This window comes from Lithobates pipiens, unplaced genomic scaffold (assembly GCF_037356315.1).
Source record: "Lithobates pipiens isolate NorthernLeopardFrog02 unplaced genomic scaffold, aLitPip1_a1.2 Scaffold_18, whole genome shotgun sequence".
NCBI lineage: Eukaryota > Metazoa > Chordata > Amphibia > Anura > Ranidae > Lithobates > Lithobates pipiens.
Genome location: NW_027507758.1, coordinates 536345637 through 536367661, shown reverse-complemented (window position 1 = coordinate 536367661; position 22025 = coordinate 536345637). Strand labels below are relative to the sequence as shown.

The following is a 22025-nucleotide window of genomic DNA, read 5'->3' as shown; positions in this document are numbered from 1 at the left end:
TTTCAACATTTGGGGTCTTCATTGCACAAAATATAAAAAGCTCTATCTGTGGGAAATTATCTAAATTTCATTTCTGTACAGTGTTGGATGGCACAATTGTCAGTCAAAGTAGCGGTGTCGAATAGCAAAAAATGGCCTAGTTATAAAGGGGGTAAAACCTTCTGGAAGACAAGTGGCTAAAAGTTCTTAGGGATCATAAGAAGGTTAATGGGCAAAAGCTGTGAGGCATAACTGTGTGTAAAATTGTGTTGTGCATCTGTAAAGATACACATCAGGGCTACATAAGAGAAGGGGTGCTTTGCTTTTAAAGAAAAAATATATATTAAAAATTAAAATTTTGGAGACTATGCCATTAAGTAATAACTTGTACTAAATCTTGTTTGGGAATTCAACAAAACCATCTTTGGGAATTCAGAAAAAATTAAACCATAAAAGCTGATACACCAGAAAATGCCAAGCAACTGCGGATGACAAGTTTCTTTGCGAAGACTTCTTGTTCAGAAAGTGTAGTGCAACATGTTACTGCAGAATCAAACGGCACAAGAGAACAACCAGCAGAGAAGTCCCCTTCAACAAGTCACCCTCAAAATGAAAGCAGAAGGAAGTTTAAACAAGATTGGAGCAGCTGATCGGCTCTCCTCTACTCGCGTCTGACAGACGCGAGTGAGGAAAAGCCGATCACAGGCTTTTCCTATTTACACTGTGATCAGCTGTGATTGGACACGGCTGATCACGTGGTAAAGAGTATCCGTCAGAGACTCTTTACCGAGATCGTAGTTGCAGGGTGTCAGACTGACACTCCGCAACAACGATCGCCGCGATGCACGCCCCCGGGGGCGCGCAGCGGCTCAAAATCCTGATCACGTCATATGACGTCCGATCAGGATTATGAAACCACTTTGCAGCCGTCATTTGCCTATAGGGCGGGCGGCAAGTGGTTAAAGGTTTGTTAGAGCTGACAGGGAAACTAGGGGTCGCTTTCAGAGAGGAGTATGCAAATGACAAGAGGTGCAAGGAATTCATCTTACATATTGCAACTGTAATCCAGAAAGAACTCATCTGCTAGCTAAAGGAGGTCAAATATGTTAGTTTGATGATAGATAGATCAACTGACAAAGGAGGAGTAGAAGAATTAATATTGTATGTCAGATACATCAACAACAATAGGATCAAAGAAGTATTTCTTTAAGTCCTACCTCTTGAAATGGCAACTGCAGATGGGTACTGGGTACTTAGAAACCATCACTGGCTTTTTTCAAACCAACTGCAATTGGTACAGATGGTGCTGCAAGCATGATTGGAGCTGAAAATGGGCTGGTACAGAAAGTACGTCAAAATCTCAGCCTTGTAATTGGCATTCTCTGTGTTACACACAAATTAAATTTAAGTGTATTAAGCTCTGTGAAAGAGGGAAAATGCATTGATGACCTTGACTCTGTTTTAAAGAAGCTGTACCAATTTTACCAGCATTCACCCAAGCGAATGCGACAGCTAAAACGGGTAGCTGAAAGTTTTCATGAAAAAATCCTGAAATTTCAGTACTTGCATAACATAAGATGGGTGTCAAGCAAAGTCAGTGCTCTCTCTGCACTTGTCAAAGATTGTAAATGTGTGACAGTCCACCTTGAAAGTGTTGCTGCAGAAAAAGGCAGTGCTTCTGCAGTTGCACATGGTTTGTTGAAAAAACTAACTGATTTAAGATTTGTTCACATGCTCCATTTTTCTGCTTGACTGTCTAGAAATTATTAAGAACCTCTCCCTTTTATTTCAAAGGGAAGAACTTTTCTTAAGCACACTTTGACTTTCATGTGAAAACACAATGTCTTCTTTAAAATCACTCAAAGATGTGCCAAAACAGTGTGAGGAGAGATTTCTAACTGGAACGTGACTCAAAGGACAGTATCAAGATGTACAGTTGCATGGACTCTGCAATACTGTAACTTCTTTGATCCAAAATGAAAAGGACAAATTGATTCAGTATGGTGTAAAATATCTAGAAGAGCGATTTCTTATTCAAAGGAATATTGAACGTTCCACTGCAGTGTTTGATACCTTTGCCTGGCCATCGGGAAAAGCACTACAGGACTATGGTGTTGATGACATTACAAAATTGGCTCAGCGTTTCCAGAAACAACTCGTAATGCCTGAAATGCATGATAAATGCATGCATGCAATCCACAATGATTGGTATGAATTTAAAGTTCTTGGAAAAGGAAAGAAACTGTATGAACTTCTGGATTTGGCACTCTCCAACACAGACAGATTTCCAGTTTTGGGAAACTTGTCGTCTATAGTGTCTGTTTGGCCTGTCTCAACCGCATGTTGTGAGAGAGGATTCAGCTTAATGAACTTTGTAAAAAATAAATTCAGATCTTTAATGCAGCAAAAAAGTTTAGGGGATCTGTTGATGACCAACATGAATGGACCATCAGTGAAGTATTTTGATCCTGCAAAGGCTGTTGACCATTGGTACTTTCATTGTAAATGTACAAGGCATATTCATGGCCACAAAAAGCCCAGTGAAAAAAAAATGGCATTGCATTAACCTCTTAAGGACCGCCTCCTGCACATTTACATTGGCAGAATGGCATGGCTGGGCACATCAACGTACAGGTACGTTGCTCTTTAAGTGCCCAGCCGTGGGCCGGTGGTGTCCCACGATCGGGTCACAGAGCTGAAGAACGGGGAGAAGTATGTGTAAACAAACCTCTCCCCGTGCTGCTTAGTGTGGCTGTCACTGATCTTCTGCTCCCTGTTATAGGGAAAGACAATCAGTGACGTCACATGTCAAGCCACGCCCCCAACAGTAAAAAAACACACACGTCACACTTAACCCCTCCCCGCCCCCTAGTGGTTAACCCATTCACTGCCAGTGTAATTTACACAGGAATCAGTGCATTTAAATAGTACTGATTGCTGTATAAATGACAATGGTTCCAAAAATGTCCGATGTGTCCGCCGATACTAGTAAAAAAAAAATATTAATAAAAATGCTATAAAACTATCCCCTATTTTGTAAACGCTATAGCTTTTGCGCAAACCAATCGCTAATTGTGATTTTTATTTTTTTTACCAAAAATATGTAGAATACGTATCTGCCTAAACTGAGGAAAAAAAATATTTTTTTATATTTTTTTGGGGGGATATTTATTATAAAAAAAGTTATCGCTCTATTTTTGTTTATAGCGCAAAAAATAAAAACCACAGAGGTGATCAAATACCACCAAAAGAAAGCTCTATTTGTGGGAAAAAAAGGACGCCAATTTTGTTTGGGAGCCACGTCGCACGACCGCGCAATTGTCAGTTAAAGCGACGCAGTGCCGAATCGCAAAAAGGGGCCTGGTCCTTTGGCTGCAAATTGGTTCGGGGCTTAAGTGGTTAAACACTTGGTGTCGTATCAGAATATATCCATGATTACCTACACAAGTTAAATGCCTATATATAATGTTTTTGGTTCTAGTCGTATTTCTGTGTTAAATTAAAGATTGGTTAATTTTTATATTGAAAATAAAGCTTTGTCGGTCGTTTAAAAAAAAACCCTGGCTCCTAACTTTTTTTAGCTGCATATTTGTCAAGCCCTGTTATAGGCTACTTCTGGAGGCTCTTGTCCCGAAACTTAGGCCGCGTACACATGGGCGGATTGTCTGCCCAACTTAGTCTGCTGAAACGTGTTTCAGCGGACAATCCGCTCGTGTGTGGGCTTCAGCGGACTTTTTCAGCGGACAGTCTGACGGACTTAGTCTTTCGGAATTTCCGTAATTTTGTCCGTCCAAACTTGGTTTCAGCGGACAGTCCGCTCGTGAGTAGGCAAGTTGGACGGACTAAGTATGGCGCATGCTCAGAAAGGATTTACACGCCGAAGGTTGCATTGCAGTGTATTGGACGTCGTATTTCTAGTCCCGTCGTACGTGCTGTACACGTCATCGCGCAAGCTTTCAGCGGACTGTCTGTTCATCGTGTGTGGTCAAGTCCGTTCATTCAAAAGTTGAACGGACTGTCTGTCGGATTGTCTGACGAACTTAGTTGGGCAGACAATCCGCCCGTGTGTACGCGGCCTTAGGGTCTTGCTTCACTTCTGTCTAAAAAATAAGCTTCTCCCAGATTCTCTTCTAAAAGCTCAGGTAATTCTGTCGCCCAAACCAGGCAAGGACCCTCTGAGTTGTTCTTCTTATAGGCCTATTGCTCTATTTAATATCAAGATCAGCGCTGTCCCCACCTATACAATTCAACTAGGGTGCATCTTGTAGTAAAAATATTCAATCCACTCCGGGCGTTGCAGCTCTTTCAGAAATCCACTGGGTGGCAGACAGATCTATGAAGTACAGAGCAAGAGAGCGCACACCAGCTCTAGTGCATTAACGTTTATTAAATTCAATCAATTAAAAGCCAAGTATCACACTCACAAATAGCCGATGTTGTTATGGCATTAGGATCAAGAGCCTCTACGGCTGCCTCTTCTCCCGATTTTCCAGCTCCCTATAATGGCTTGCAGCGGGGCTGAGCAGGCATTCATTTAGCCTGCTTGTTACAAATACACTGTCCCTCTCTATGCGTCTCACATGCACGGACCAGCCGGCTGTGAATGACGTCACTCGCGGCCAGGGGGAGGATCTCTCGCACGCCGTGGGGGCTCTTGATCCTAATGCCATCACAACATCGGCTATTTGTGAGTGTGATACTTGGCTTTTAATTGATTGAATTTAATAAACGTTAATGCACTAGGGCTGGTGTGCGCTCTCTCTTGCTCTGTACTTTATTGCTCTATTAAACCAAGATCTTAAGATTTTAATGATAATACTAGCCACTAAAGTATTAGGTTAGCACTACGCTGGTGGACATAGATCAAACGGGTTTTATTCCCCAGACTTCCACGGACACTAATCTTCGTAGACTGTTTGCACATTTGCAGATTGATCATGCCATCTCTGGGGCTAGGGTGGTGGCGTCACTTGATATGGAAAAGGCCTTTGACTCCGTGGACTGGCACTATATGTCCATGGCACATGAGATTTGGTGATGTGTTTCTTACCTGGATCTCCTTGTATAATAGACCCAAGGCGATGATCAAAATTGGCACTTCAGTTTCTGCCCAGTTTGAGGTAGGTGGGGGGACACGTCAGGGGTGTCCACTCTTCCCATCCCTATTGGCTTTTGAAATTGAACCCGTAGCTGCATCTCTGCAAACATCTGTAGCGGTAAGGGCTCTAGAGGTAGGAGGTATACATTAATGTACTGCCCTAAATGCTGATCATATACTCCTCTTTTTGGAAGATCCTGGATTATCTCTGGAGGCGGTATTTGAGATCTTGGGTATTTGTACATGTTTTTCAAGTCTACATGTTAACTGGGAAAAATCTAATGTCATGGCCATTGATGACGGGGCCCAGGTCCAAGCATTGCAACTAGTCCCTATAGCTTGGGTATTTGAATTCAAATGCCTTGGGGTTCGTGTATCCCCCCCCCCAAGATAGGAGATTATCTGTCCCTTAACCTATTATCATTCCTCACCAAAGTTGAGACTCAGACACCTGGAAACATTTACTGCTTTCCTTGATTGGCAAGGGTAAACCACCTTAAGATGAACATTTTAGTTTATTTTGTATTCTTTGTAATTCTCCCATTTGGATCCCCTGTTTGTTCTTTAAATGTGCAAATAGTCTGTTTAGTTCCTTTTTTGTGGTTTTCTGGTCATCTTAGAATAAGTGTACATACATTGCAGGAGCCCCTAGGACAGGGAGGGCTGGCATTGCCAGACCTTTTAAAGTATTTTTTAGCAGGACAAGTGGTTGTTGCCAGGCACTATCACCTTTGACTGGGTCGATGCACACTACTATTTGTGCATGGGACAGGGCGAAGGTGTTGATGCATTCTGAGGCTCGTGACTGGTCCCCAGACACTCCCTCACTAAATAATCTCCTATTTGGGGTAATGAAAGTCTCCCTAAGTGATTGACCCAGCAGGGTTTTTTGGCGATGGGAACAGGTGCTGGTTCTTACTCTTAATTGTGAGAAGGGTTCCCTTAAATCCTCTAAGCAGCTGATAAGGGAATTTCCTTTGAAACAGAGGTGGTCTTATCATTATCTTATACATTTTTACAGCTATGCCATGCTCTACATGCTCAATTCATTTATTGATATTGTGTTAAGACACGTTGGCTGTCTATTAGCTTCATGTCAATAAATTAATTTGGACTCTTATCTTTTAGTATGGTTTTCCTTTCACAGGCTGCCAGAGAGACAAGACCCGTAAGTGTTGCTGAACTTAAAGCGGAGTTCCGCTCCAGGGCGCCCGCGATGTCAGCACCTGAAGCCGATATGTCCCTCAGCTCTTGGGTGCTGCCACCGCCATCTTCCGTAAAGGGAATCGAGAATTGAAGCCTGGCGGCTTAATTTCCTTGTTCCCTACTGCACATGCGCGACTTGCACTGTGTATTCTAACTGGTCCCTGCTGTCTCCTGGGACCCTTGCATCTCCCAGAAGACAGCGGGTGGGACCGAAAGTAGCGTAGTTACCCACGGGAGGCGCGGTTATCTATGCCCAGAAGTAGGAGCAACATACCTGTATTAGACGGGTATCTGCTCTCCCCTCCCCCCTGAAAGATGGCAAATGTGATACCAGAGGGGGGAGGTTTCCGAAAAGCGGAAGTTAAATTTTTTGTGTGAAACTCCGCTTTAAGCAGGGGAAATCTGGTTTCCTGTCACGGCAGACAGGACTCTGCTAAGTGGCAGTGTTGCGTAAATTCAGGAAAGAATAATTCAAATTCTTTGGCATGTTTCATCTATGTGTTTAGCTGTCTGTTCAGCTTTAAACTGAAAAGACTTTCTTTTTTAGGTTCTTTTTAATCGGCACAAACTGGAATTAAGACGTCTGGAAAGGGATGCACAGCAGCTGCAGATACGCATTGAAGAGTTGCAGAACAGGTGTGTGTGTGTGCGTGTGGTGTTTTTTTTATTTTAAAGATTTGGAACTTATTAAAGGCAAGCAGTACCTGAATTTGGCCTGGGACTAGCTCTACAGCAAAGCTCAGACTAGGAAGAGGAGAAGCAGCACAGAAAAAATCGGGTCCTGTGTCTTTCCAGATCATGCTGCTGTACATGTGATTAGTTATGACACCAGCCATTTTATGACTTGATAGTTTGGTTGAGGGATCCAGCAACAGCATGCCTTGAGCACAACTATTTTGGGAAAAGGTTAAATCTATGGGTTCACTTAAGCTTTACCATCTTGTGGCCCCTGATATGTTTCTATAATAAAGATAATTGCACAATAAGTTTGTTTGTTTTGTAGCGCTGATAATGCTTCTGAAGAAGAAAAGATGGAGAGACTGAGACAAATAGAACTGCTGAAGCATAAAGTGAGTGAACTAACCGCTCAAGACGTCACAACTACTGAGCAGATGAACCAGTTCCAGCATGCAATATACAGGAACAAAGAAGAGCAAGCCAATCTGCTGTATGTTCCCTCTTCAGTTTCATGCAGATACATGAATGTTGTTCTGTTAAACCCTGATGTCAGCTTAGTTCTTTACCTCTGCAACACCTGTCAGCTTTTAATGACGTCTTTGTTTTCCCATTTGGAAAGGATGTTACCTCACTTCTTGTAACTCTGTCATTGGAACGTAAAATGTGGCGTAGTCTCTCCAGTAGAGATTCAAAAAATTTTTTTTTTAAAGAGGAAGTAAACCCTGATGGGTTCACTTCCTCTTTGTCTCCCTTCAAAGGTAAAGCATAATGGGCTACTATACATCGCATAGTAGCCCATTATGGGTCACTTACCTGACACAGGAGCCATCGATGTCACTGCTGTCCCCTGTAGCACAAAGCGCCCATCTTCTTCCGGGTATCGCTGCTCCGGCGCTGTGAGTGGCCGGAGCAGCGATGACATCACTCCCGCGCATGCGCACAGGAGCCACCACTAACGGCATATCGCCGTTAGCAGCGGCATGCTCAGTGCGCCTGCGTGCCACTGTCTATGGCGCATGCGCCGTAGACAGCGTGCCTGTCTTTTTGCAAATATCTCCTAAGCCGTGTAGGTTTAGGAGATATTTCATGGACCTACAGGTAAGCCTTAATCTAGGCTTACCTGTTGGTCAAAGTGGTCTGTAAGAGTTTACAACCACTTTAAAACCTCTTTTTAGCGAAGAGTTATTTGGAGAACTAATAGCGAGTTTCAAAATATCCACAGCTTTAGCAAATTTCCCTTCTGGGTGTTCAGGTAATATTGTTGGGAAGTTGTGGTAATAGCAAAAATGTTTTCTCTCCTAATGAAAAGGCTCCTATCCTTTCCCATTCTATCAAGAATTTAAAGAACAGTTCTGTCCTGGAGCCGAGCATGTGTCTGGATAACAGAACACTGTCTCTTAAAACAGATATAAGTCATTATTTGGCAAACATTTCTCCAATCAAGTTGTGATGGGCTTGCACTGCTTCAGGAACCTTCTGCCACTGAAAGGCAACTGAGAGTAGTCAACTACAGAATATTTCTTCACTAGCAAGTGCCGTGACTGGTGGCTCCAGCGTGAATGCCAGTCACAGACCTGTGGTCCGCTGCCCCGGAAAGGAAAGGGCCGGAGATAGATGCGGTCTCCAGCGGGGATATTGTTGGCTTTGTTTGCAGGTAAGTGGCACATAATGTACTAGTATGCAATGCATACAAGCACATTATGCTTTTACTTTGCAGGGAACTAAAAGGGGAGTAAAACCCATCCAGCTTTACTTCCCTTTTAAACAGAGGCAGCTTGTGTTGCCTCAATGTATGCTCATTGGTCCTCAAATCCATTTCTGTGTGGACAGGTTATGGGCTTAGGTAAGTTAGACCTTGCCTTCAGAAAAAGTTACATAAGTGTTGTAGTATAAGATGACACAGTACCACCAGTGTTAATTTCGTCAACGAAAAAACATTTTCGTCAGTGGCTTTTGTACAGTGACGAAAATGAAATGAAAAGTATAGCACATTTTCATCAACTGATGAAAACTATGAAGAAAATCAATTCCTTAACGAAAACAGGACGTTAATGGCAAGGAGGGGACATTTATCCTCATGAACTACTGTATCGGCGTATAACACCGTGTCTGTTATAAGCTGATATTTGTTTTTTACCAACGGGGCCAGGATCGGGCGGTCTGCCCTGGGTGGCACACATTCGAAAGGGGGTCAAGCCGGCCTCCCCGCATCTACGGCCCTTGGACAGCACTGCCACCAAAGTTTAAAGTTAGGGAAAAAACTGCTGATTCTCCTACACCTCTTCACCTCCTGTGTCACTCTCATTGTAAGCTGACGCTTATAAATACCTCAGTAGCTTCATTCTCGTTGGCCACTCTCCTCCAGTGAGGGTTGCTTTAGATTGGAGGAGGAGAGCGGTCACATAACCATCCAAGAAATGTCAGAGGAGAGCAGTCATGTGACCGGGTCCAGGCAAGAACGAAGCTATTGAGGTATATTTCGAGACTTTGATTTACAATGAGTGGGACGCAGGAGGAGCTGTGTATGACAAAGGGCTGACAGTGATTTATTCTTAACTTTAGAGTACACTGGCAGTGCTGTCCCAGGAGACTGGGGGTCTCCTGGGAGTGCAGGGGGGGGGCTATGTATTGTGCAGAGGGTGGGGGGCTGTGTACATTCGATTTTAGCGACTAAAATGATTTTATTCTACTAAAATGTACTGGAGATTTTAGTTGATTAAAATATGATGACTAAAATGGGACTAAAACTAAAATGGCATTTTAGTCAGACTAAAACTAAAACACTTGCAGACAACTAAAATGGGACTAATTCTAAAATGCCATTTTAGTCCTAAGACTAAAACTAAATTTAAATTTGCTGCCAAAATTAACACCGAGTACCACAGATGGAATACATGTTTGCTTAGCACAGCCATTATTTTGGTATTTCTACTATTCACTTTCAACATCAAAGATCTCTTTCACTTTATATGACTTCCTGTTTGATTGTCAACAGTAATCAAGAGCGGGATCTAAAATACCGGATGGAAAGCCTAAGAAGGCAAATAAAGCAATTTCAGGACAGCAGAACAGACAGACTGAAGAGATTTGGACAAAATATGCCACCTCTTTTAGCAGCAATTGATGAGGCCTACAGGCAGGGCCGTTTCAGGAAAAAACCCATTGGCCCATTGGGTATGTTCTGTAATATTTTATCTTGAACTACATTTGGTGAATGTGTTTTGCTTTTATGACTATATTCCTGTCACACTTTTGTGTTTGAACTGTGGATATCAGTTAAACTATCTTTTTTTGCTCGCCATTCACCTTCTGTGACTGTTTAGAAAAAAGCGGAAGAACAGAAAAAGAAAGCATGTAGGCCTGTTCTGCATGAAATATATTGCCTGCATGTATGGACCCTATTAAGCAGCAGCAGTGTTCTGTCAGATTAGCAAACCTGTGAGATCAGGAGGCTTGGCGCTGCTTTCAAAATTCAACATCAAAACAGTGTCATGGATCTCAAAATACTGTATTAACGAAGTGTGAAATGCAAGACTCCGGTGGGTGTAAAACGATGTCCACTTGCCGCCTTCTGACTGTAGGCTTACTGCAGGCGAGTGCAGGTGTACCAAGATGGGTGCGACGGAACGTCACTTCCATTGTATTTTCTGATGGGTAGTGGCTTTCCGACAGGATACTGGCTTGTAACAATCATCATAAATCGCATTGTAAAATGCATCACAAAAGAACACAAATGCGATTTTGATGCTTGCTATTGAAGTCTATGGACCACAAAATTGCATCTCACCCATCTCGCACAGGACCGTTTTAAAAATCACATCACAGCACACCGCATACATTATACTATCAAAAATATTGGGATGCCTGCCTTTTACACGCACATGAACTTTAATGGCATCCCAGTCTTAGTCCGTAGGGTTCAATATTGAGTTGGCCCACCCTTTGCAGCTATAACAGCTTCAACTCTTCTGGGAAGGCTGTCCACAAGGTTTAGGAGTGTGTCTATGGGAATGTTTGATCATTCTTCCAGAAGCGCATTTGTGAGGTCAGGCACTGATGTTGGATGGGAAAGTCTGGCTCGCAGTTTTCACTTTAATTCATCCCAAAGGTGTTCTATTGGGTTAAGGTCAGGACTCTGTGCAGGCCAGTCAAGTTCTTCCACCACAAACTCGCTTATTGATATCTTTTATGGACCTTGCTTTGTGCACTGGTCCAAATAAATTGCTGTAGGGGAAATTATGTTGTGGCGTTGTTTTTCAGGGGTTGGGCCTGGCCCCTTAGTTCCAGTGAAAGAGAACTTAAGATGTCAGCAAACCACAGAATTACTGAGTTGGAAAGAGGATCCCCCCCTTGTGTCAGTTTTTTGTTGAACCACCTTTTGCTTTAAACTCAGCCTTTAGTCTGTTGGATTGGGCTTGGCCACTTAGTTCCACTGAAGGGAACTCTTAAGGTGTTAGAATACCAAGACATTTTGGACAATTTCATGCTCGCAACTTTGTGGGAACAGTTTGGGGATGGCCCCTACCTGTTTCAACATGACTGCGCCCCAGTGCACAAAGCAAGGTCCATAAACATGCTCTGTGATGCCGTCATGGAGAAGTGGAAGAGGACTCCAGTGGCAACCTGTGAAGCTCTGGTGAACTCCATGCCCAAGAGGGTTAAGACAGTGCTGGAAAATAATGGTGGCCACACAAAATATTAACACTTTGGACCCAATTTGGACATTTTCTCTTAGGGATGTACTCACTGTTGTTGCCAGTGGTTTAGACATTAATGGCTGTGTGTTGAGTTATTTTGAGGGGACAGAAAATGTACTCTGTTATACAAGCTGTACACTCACTACTTTACATTGTAGCAAAGTGTCATGAAAATGTATAATAAAATATTTACAAAAATGCGAGGAGTGTACTCACTCTTGTGAGATACTGTATATATGGTGCTAGATAACAAATACAAGTGAATAGTTTTCTTTGCGCAACACCAAATGTGTTAAACCACTACAAATATAAGTATAAATGAATCCTATTCACCATATCTACTAAATGTTCCCGCAGAACTCTGAACTGTGTTCCTCACACCAAACTTAAATATACAATATATCAAAAAGTGCTGTACGAAATTATTCTGTCATATAACTAACAACCTAATGGTGTTTAAAAAAAAAAAATTGTAAATACTTCAATATCATGAACAATAATAAATAATATCCCAACTACATACCATATATGAATGTATAAAATAAATGCAATGTGGTAAATGTGTTAAGATACAGTATGAGAAAAAGGGGAAAAAAGGAAAAATAATTTTAACTTAAATATTTTTTTTTTCCTTTTTCATGTTTTCACTATTTTTGTTTCAATATATTTATTGAAAAGTTTTTCCCAGAGGACACAAATCTTAGGCAAAGAATGACAGCAAGAATAAGTTTCACAACACAGGTGGAACATAACAATAACATGAAGGATGGACATTAAAAGGATCCAAGTTGTATACCATCAGTCATCACAAAGGGTTACCATATAAAATATAAGTTCAACATAAAGATACACGTTCTTCTAAAAGCATACAACAATCCTACTCAGAAAACCCCACTAGGGGAAATATTAGAACCTATACTTCACCACCACCCACCGGCTAGGTGGCGTGGGTCGTGAGTATACAAAGTGCACTACAAAAAGTGTGAGCTAAATGAAAATTAAGTGCAAATAGAAGGGGAAAAAAAAGAACGCAGCGGGAAGCAGCGAGAAATAAAGAGAAAGAATGGAAAGGGAACAAGAAATGGGGAAAAGAAGAAACAAATTAAAGATGAAAAGACTGAACGCCCACCATCACTGCCCACATTCCTCAATCAGCAGGAAGTTGGAGTATTTAACACATTTTATGCATTGTATTTATTTTATACTTGTATATATGGTGTGTAGATAGGATATTATTGTTCACAATATTGAAATGTATGATTTTTTTTTTTTACACACCTTTTAGGTTACTGGTTATATTATGATAGAAAAATGTTGCACAGCACTATTAGAGATTATCTATTGATCTCTGGTGCTAGGTCCATGTTAAATTGATATGTAAAAAATACAGCTGCATTGTAGTTGTGCAACACTGCCACAAAGCAGTTTCCAGTCTTGGTGAGTTCTATTTCTGCTTTGTTTTTTCATTAGTTTTTTTGAACATTAATGTTTTTATTGTGAATGTAGGTTCTTGCATTCGTCTGAAAGACCCACAGCATGATCTTGCTGTGGAAAGTTGTCTGAAGTCCCTGCTCCTTGCTTTCTGCTGTGATAATCACCAAGATGAGAGAACTCTGCAAAATCTGATGTCAAGGGAATTCCCACATGGTCAACGTCCATCGATCATTGTAAATGAGTTCCGAGACAGAGTTTATGATGTCTCACAACGGTGAGAAGATCAATATTTTGTTTTAAATTTTTCTTTTGTTTTTATTCTGACACAAAATAAAGAGCCCCCACATTATGTGAAATTATGCACCCAATTAAAACTATTTGTCAGAAATTTCAAAAAGAAAAAAAAAAGTATCAGAAACCCCTGTTCTACAGGTTTTTTTTTTTTGGTAATGCCATGGTCACCACTGCGTTTTGCCTTTGTGCGATCAGTCACCTCGATTCAATTACTCTGCAGGCAGTATGATGTCTCTTATTTCCCTGATTTGATGATCAGCTGCCCCGCACATCTACTCTCCCCTCACTGAGCAACCGTTATTTGTGGACAGTGATTGGAAGATTTTTCTTTACACTATCGCTTCCCAGAGAGCCACAAACCTCTCCCCAAAGCCCTCCCATATATTATTTTGCTGCTTCTTTAATAAATCGCTATGTGTTTTCATGAAATCAATGAAGAAATTGTCATAAGCTTTCAGCTCTTCAGGGGCGGTCTAATGCTTAATTGTGCTAGTTGCTCCCTGCTTCTTCTATCCTAGTCATGACATTAGCCCACTTGGACTTTAAAGTGTTTGTAAAACCCTTACATATACCCAGTGAAGTGACTATCCCCAGGTGATACACAGTGATGAAACAAATCCTCCTACATAAGTTGTACCTGTTTATCTGCAGTATTTCCTTCTCTACATATGTTTAAAGTGCTGAATGTATAAAGCTTGTCTGACAGTTCAGATAAAAAGGGGTCAGAGAGCTAACGTTGCACTCTGCTGAGCTCAGCGAGGAGAGCTCTGATAGCTGATTGGAGGGAAGGGACACCCCCCCCCCCCCCTCCACAAAGGAACAGAGCCAAGACTCTCAATCAGCTAGAGCTCCCTCCCCTGTCACAATTTTTCCTATTGATGTCAAGTAAACTTGTCAGAGGTGACAGAGGAGGGAAGCATCAGGCAGAAATTATGTTTAATGCTCTGGATAGAGACATGTACACACTGTAGATGGATATGCTTTGTTCATATTTCACGTCTGAGGTTTACAACCACGTTAATCTGACTTCCTATGTAGGGACATGTACAATGCATATAATGGGTAATAATTAACCATAATGTATACAGGCAAAAAGCATAAATGAAGTATGTTCAATTGCAGGGTGGCTCATTAAATTTACTATAGTCTTGCTATATAACACCATTAGAGACACTAATGCCGCGTACACACGTTCAAACAATCGGGTGGAAAAGTCCGGCAAACTCAAGTCCGCCGGACAATCCCCCCGTGTGTAGCCTCCGGCATACTTTTTTGACCCAAAAGTACAGCGGACTTAGAAAGTAGTTTTGCACTCCAATCTTCCCGCCGGAATCGCATTTCGGCAGACAATCCGGCCGTGGGTATGCCAGTCCGCCGTACTTTTGAAATGAACGGACTTTTCCCGCCCGGAGAAAAGTCCGCTCATTTCGAGCGGGTCTCCAGGTAGGCGGGGCCCGCGAAGGAGACGTCGCTGGCCCCGCCACCTGGTATGGACTTAAAGGGGAACCCCAACGCTGAAAAAATCGGCGTGGGGGTTCCCCCCCAGGTCCACATCAGACCCTTGTCCGAGCACGCTACCCGGCCGGCCAGGAAACGGAGGGACGAGCGAGCGCCCCCCCCCGAGCCGTACCAGGCCACGTGCCCTCAACATGGGGGGTGCCTTGGGGAAGGGGGGGCCGCACAGCCCCCCCACCCCAAGGCACCTTGTCCCCATGTTGATGAGGACAAAGGCCTCTTCCCGACAACCCTGGCCGTTGGTTGTCGGGGTCTGCGGGCGGGGGGGGCTTATCGGAATCCGGGAGCCCCCTTTAATAAGGGAGCCCCAGGATACCGGCTCCCACCCTTTCACCTGTGAAAAAAAGTACAAAAAAAACCACAACACAGGGTAAAAATAGTTTATTCCACAGCTCCGGGGGTCTTCCGTCTTCGGGGGTCTTCTCGCTGGACTCCTCCGCTATCTTCTGCTAGCTCTTTTGCTAGCGGAGGAGCCCGGATTTCTTCCTCGCGGTCGTCCTCTTCTTCCGACTTCGGGGGTCTTGTCCCCCTCTTCTGGGGTCTTGTCCCCCTCTCCGGTTCTTCTGCCGGGCCACCGCGCCTTCTTATAGCTCTTTTACAGGCGGTGGCCCGGTCTTCTGACGCCGCCGCCGCCTTCTGTTCTTCTCTTCAGATGTTGACTCGTCGTTCCCTCCGCTCACAATGACAGGGAACAGGCGCGCGGCGACTTATATAGGGACATCACCGGATGATGTCCCCCCCCCCGCCTATTATGATGTCACAGTCCCAGCATCCTCTGGGACTGTGACACCATAATGGGCGGGGACATAATCCGGTGATGTCCCTATATAAGTCGCCGCGCATCGCGTCGGAGCCATTGTGAGCAAAACATGCGACGAGTCAACATCTGAAGAGAAGAACAGAGCCAGAAGGCAGCGGCGGCGACAGAAGACCAGGCCACCGCCTGTAAAAGAGCTATAAGAAGGCGCGGTGGACCGGCAGAAGAACCAGAGAGGAGGACAAGACCCCCGAAGTCGGAAGAAGGGCGGCGGCAAGGAAGAAAGCCGGGCTCCTCCGCTAGCAAAAGAGCTAGCAGAAGATAGCGGAGGAGTCCGGCGAGAAGACCCCCGAAGACGGAAGACCCCCGGAGCTGTGCAATAAACTATTTTTACCCTGTGTTGTACTTTTTTTCACAGGTGAATGGGTAGGGGTACATTGTACCCCATACTCATTCACATAGGGTGGGGGGCCGGTATCCGGGGGCCCCCTTATTAAAGGGGGCTCCCGGATTCCGATAAGCCCCCCGCCCGCAGACCCCGACAACCAACGGCCCGGGTTGTCGGGAAGAGGCCCTTGTCCTCATCAACATGGGGACAAGGTGCCTTGGGGTGGGGGGGGGCGCGCCCCCCCTTCCCCAAGGCACCCCCCATGTTGAGGGCACGCGGTCTGGTACGGCTCGGGGGGGGGGGGGCGCTCGCTCGTCTCCCCCCCTTTCCTGGCCGGCCGGGTAGCGTGCTCGGACAAGGGTCTGATGTGGACCTGGGGGGAACCCCAACGCTGATTTTTTTCGGCGTTGGGGTTCCCCTTTTAGTCCATACCAGCTGGCGGGGCCAGCAACGTCTCCTTCGCGGGCCCCGCCTACCTGAAGACCCGCTTGAAATGAGCGGACTTTCCTCCGCGTGTGTGGGCGAGTCCGTTCATTTCAAAAGTAGGGCGGATAGTATGGCGGACTTAGTACGCCGTATTAGTCCGCTGAAAAAGTGCCGTGTGTGGGCAAGTAGCCCGTTCGGAAAGTCGGATGGACAGTCCGCTACGTGTGTATGCGGCATTAGGTCTCACTCCAGCCTCAAAAGCGTAGAGTACAGGGCTAATGTTCTTGTATTGTACATGATTGTTCTAACACCCTGCCCACAGACCAGAGCTTCAGTAGCATCCCGGTATATGGTAAGTGATGGTGCCTGCACTGTTTGTCCCCAGACCTAACAAGCATTTAACCATTGCAGTGCTGCAAGGCCCCACTGCAACGGTGCATTTTGTTTGGGGGGGGGGGGCATGATACAATTTTTTACTGCTGTCCGCTGTACAGTTCAGCTTTAAAGAATAACTCCACTTTTGTTGACAAAAAGAAAACATTGCCCACAGGGTGATTTGTGTACCGTATATACTCGAGTATAGGCCGACCCGAGTATAAGCCGAGGCCCCCAATTTACCCCCAAAAAACTGGGAAACCTATTGACTCGTGTATAAGCCGAGGGTGAGATATGCCTGTCCATCCCTGTGTGTGTGTGTCCATCCATCCATCCATCCCTGTGTGTGTGTGTGTCCATCCATCCCTGTGTGTGTGTGTGTCCATCCATCCATCCATCCCTGTGTGTGTGTGTGTGTGTCCATCCATCCATCCATCCCTGTGTGTGTGTGTGTCCATCCATCCATCCATCCCTGTGTGTGTGTCCATCCATCCATCCCTGTGTGTGTGTGTGTCCATCCATGTGTGTGTGTGTGTGTGTGTGTGTGGCCTTGTGTGTCCAGCCTACCTGTGTCCCGAGCCTCCGTCCGGTCCCGAGCCTCCGTCCGGTCCCGTCCCGTCCCGAGCCTCCGTCCGGTCCCGTCCCGTCCCGAGACTCCGTCCGGTCCCGTCCCGTCCCGAGACTCCGTCCGGTCCCGTCCCGTCCCGAGCCGAGCCTCCGTCCGGTCCCGTCCCAGGATCACCGCTCTTCGTCGGCGCCCATTCCCCTGTTCAAATGCCGCGCCTCCCTGTCTGTGATGGGCGGAACACAATTTCCCAGCAGTCTGTGTTCCGCCTATCACGGACATCCTCTTATCCTCGTCCGTAGTATGAGGATGAGCGGATGTCCGTGATAGGCGGAACACAGACTGCTGGGAAATTGTGTTCCGCCTATCACAGACAGGGAGGCGCGGCTTTTGAAAGTTAGAATGGCCGCTGTCTGTCTGCTCGACACGCTGTTCGGGCAGACAGACGGCGATGACTCGAGTATAAGCCGAGGGGGGCACTTTCAGCCTCAAAAAAGAGGCTGAAAATCTCGGCTTATACTCGAGTATATACGGTACATTGCAAGGATTTTAAAAATTTGTATTTATCAACTAGCTGCTGCCCCTGCAGGGCTCTGAGGAAAGTGACGGGGGTCTACATTCTGTGTACAGTACACCCCCAGTTAGCCATATTGCATTTTACCGAAAATCACAGAGCTGCAGATTGAAAAGGAAAGATCATTTTTAATAACCTTCAATTACAATATGAGTTGTGTAGCAATTGTGTGCACTATATTCATTTTTTTGTTTTATTTTTATTTTTTTGATTTGCTGTTTTTTTCCCCCACAAAAGGGGAGTTACGCTTTAATTAATTATGTGTAATAAATTTATTTGCAGCAGTTAGAGCTGACATTTGCTTATTCTTATTTAGTGCTGCCTACCATCCTAATTACCCAACCGTATTCACTGCTTTGGAGGTTGAACACCCTGTGGTTGCCAACTGCCTGATTGACATGAGGGGAATCGAAACAGTGCTGCTCATTAAGGTATTAGTTTTGCTTTATTAAATCACTATTGCTGCAATAGCTTGCCAGTCATTTGTCTGATCTGTGCCATTTGCTCATAAAACATGAATTGTAGGATTTTTTTTTTCTAATCTGTCCTAATTTTCAAAATAATCAATATGCTTATTATTTGCCAGTCTTGCGATATTGAGGTGGGCTCTATTACATTTTCTATGGCTACTTCTGTAAAAAGAGTATATTTTTAACCACTTCCCACCCAGCCAATGTACATATACGGCCAGGTGGGAGCCGTCTACTTCTGATAGGACGTTCAGGAACGTCCTTCAGAAGGAGCGGGATCGCGCGTGCCCACGCAGCGGAGCGATCCTGATTTGCTCGTGTCACCCGGACACGGTGCATCTTGGATCGGCAGGAGGGCTCTGTGATTGGCTCTCCTGATCACATGACGGCCGTGTCCAATCACGGCCGTAATGTGATGTAAACAAACAGCCGGTTGCTAGGCTAGGAGAGTGGATCGCTGCAGCCGGCTGATGATTAGTGAGTATGAGCTGTTTTTTACAGCTTTTTACTCACTGATCACCAGTCTAGTGTAAACACACAACACCCACACAGTATAAACACAGTCCCCACATATGTCCCCAAAACACACATGTCCCCAAATAATAAAAACACATGTCCCTAATAATAAAAACATGTCCCCCTCATATGTCCCACTAAAATCACATGTCCCAATGATTATCTGTACACATATGTCCGTCATCACCTGCACACATCTGTACATGATCATTTGCGTACATATGTCCGTCATCACACAAACCAATTATTATACACTTAACGGATTTTTTTTTACCAAAAACATGTAGCAGAATACATTTTGGCTTAAATTTATGACAAAATTAGATTTTATTGGATTTCTTTTAAAATAGAAAAAAGAAAATATAGTTTTTTTTCCAAATTTCCGTTTTTTTTTTGCGCTTATATCGCAAAAAATAAAAAACCGAGTCGTGAATAAATGCCACCAAAATAAAGCTCTATTTGTGCGAACAAAATGATAAAAATTTCATTTGGGTACAGTGTAGCATGATTGTCACTGAAAGCGCGAGAGCGATGAAAGCTGGGAAGGAAGGGGGGGAAAGTGCCCTGTATTGAAGTGGTTAAAAGACTCTCTTGGATGTACATCTTAAAAAACACAACATGCAAGGACATGGGAAATTATTATAGACTCTGACACACGTACACCTACTTTTTTCAGCCTTGCCTACTATGTAACTATATGTTTTAAAGGAAATGTCTGTGTTTACAATATTTGACTGAGGATCTTTTATCAGAATAATAGTGAGGCTCGAGAGGTAATGCAGAAGAGACAACCACCCAGAAACTGTAGAGAAGCTTTTACTGCGGATGGAGACCAAGTGTTTAAAAACCGTTACTATTCATCAGACTTTAACCGAGCCAGATATCTGAGCCGAGATGTGGAAATGGAAATTGGGTGGGTACATCATTGCTTTTTTGGTTTTGTGTCTCAAATAATGCAGGGCTTAACAAATTTGCTTTGAATCTAGGAGCCAGCTAAAAAAGTTAGGAACCAGTTTTTTATGACTAACAGGGCTTTATTTTTGACGACAGAGATGGCAGATGTTGAATTTGCAATTGCATCATTGCCATTGATGTCTAAGTTCACATCTATGTGCTTTTTAGTTTGTGCAGATCTGCAGAAACACACTACAGTCCATTCACCCTTTTTTCTTAGGGGTTCTATTCACATCTGTGCATGTTCTTGCAATGCGTTTTATGGAAAGGTGCAGGGATGCTTTATTTTTTTTTATAGGCAGCGCAGTGCTTTTTTTTAGCTTCATAGACTTTCGATGGAATTGCATTATACAAATATCCATGCATTTTTTACATGTTTTTCTCCATGACAGACACTTCCTCCTAGCAACATGAAAATGCTTATCAGCCAAAGCAACAAAAACCCATCTAAAAACAAAATACACTGGAAACATGCTGCAAAAATGCATCAACCACACATGCATAGATGTGAACCTAGTCCCAAGGACCCAAAAATCACACCTTCCTGTACATCTTCCAGCGCACTGCAGGAAACTGCATAGATGTAAATGGGAAACTAATTTGCTTTCCTGCAAGTCTGAAGACACTAAACACACACAGATGTGAATCAGTCTAAGTCCAAGCTGTGCAGAGTGCAGTCATTATTATCTTTAGTACAGATCACCAGTAAATATAGAAGAGAGAAAAACCAGCAGCACCATTCTAAGTGCAGTATTTGGTAAAATAGTACACATTTAATAGAGATACTCACATGGTAGAAGACAATAAAAGCTTGTAGAATTAAGCCACGTTGTGTGCCAAAGTCCGGGTAGAGGGCTGTCATCTGCAGCTGTCATCCCACGTTGCTGGCCATGCCAGTGGATTGTGGGGCTTCTGCAGTTGACAGCCCTCCACCCAGACCTTGGCACACAACGTGGATTCATTGTACAAGCTTTTATTCTCTTCCACCATGTGAGTGTATCTCTAATAAACGTGTACCATTTTACCAGATACTGCACTTAGAGTGTTGGCTTGTTCTTATCTCCTCTAACCCACAGAACTGCTTCTAACTTTGACAGCTGGCTGCCCCTTCACCACAATGCTCTCCGTCACCGCATATGGACTATTTACCTTTAATTCTAACTTATACTTGCATGTATCTATTCACATGCATGAATATGTACTGATACCATCATAATACAGTTCTCCCTGGTCTGGCCTGCTAGGGTAGGGAACACAGCAACAGATGGGCAATTAGCATTCCCAGAAGGAATGCCATATCAGTCAATACATTCCTCTCACTACAGGTTCCCTTGCCTCATTAGCAGTACATGAAGTCCTCCAGCACTTCCATAGCCTATATCTATGCCCAGCATCATCCTGACTCAGGAGCCCCGAGGCAGCCATGTGCGGTGCTATCCCCCGTGGTGCCGGACCCGTTGACAGCGATCCCAGCAGAACAGAATGCACAGGACATTAGCTGGGTCCGAGATTGGCACTTCCACAGCAGGCCTGGTATGGTCCTGGTACACATACCTCACTTCCACTACAACCAGCTCGCGCCAAGTCTCTCCACAGATCTTTCTAACACATCAAAAGTCTGCGAGACCCCGTCCTTTTCCCTTTAACGTTTTTCTGGCTAAAAATAGCACCTGTAAAGCACCTGATAACGGCTCCCCTGCAGTCTCAGTGTGAAAGTCTGAGTGCTTTCACACTGAGACAATGCGCTTGCAGGAAGTTAAAAAAGAACTCCTGCAAGCAGCATCTTTGGAGCAGTGAAGGGAGCGGTATATGCATCGCTCCTGCCCGTTGAAATGAATGGGCATCGTTGCCGAACCGCCGCTGCCGTTTTCATCCTTTTTCGGCCGCTAGCGGGGGGTCAAAAGCGCCCCACTAGTGGACAAAAACCTCCGAAAAAATTAAGGTTAATTGCAGCTAAAAATAGCAGCACTTTACCGCCAAGGCCCCAGTGTGAAAGGGGCTTAAAGGTATGTTTTTTTTTTTTATTCTATGCATTAAGATAAAAAACCTTTTGTGTACAGCAGCCCCCCTAATAGTTACCTGAACCCCATCTCGATCCA

General features: G+C 44.2%; 1 protein-coding gene across 1 annotated transcript in view; it reads left to right on the top strand.

The window, feature by feature from the left end:
- The window catches only part of SMC6 (structural maintenance of chromosomes 6), a 171531-nt gene that overhangs the window by 80151 nt on the left and 69355 nt on the right, over nt 1-22025 (top strand). The window contains exons 12-17 of the mRNA XM_077488817.1: nt 6831-6919; nt 7287-7451; nt 9957-10135; nt 13165-13366; nt 18303-18417; nt 19725-19885. Coding sequence (XP_077344943.1) covers nt 6831-6919; nt 7287-7451; nt 9957-10135; nt 13165-13366; nt 18303-18417; nt 19725-19885 — 911 coding nt within the window. The remainder of the gene's footprint in view (nt 1-6830; nt 6920-7286; nt 7452-9956; nt 10136-13164; nt 13367-18302; nt 18418-19724; nt 19886-22025) is intronic.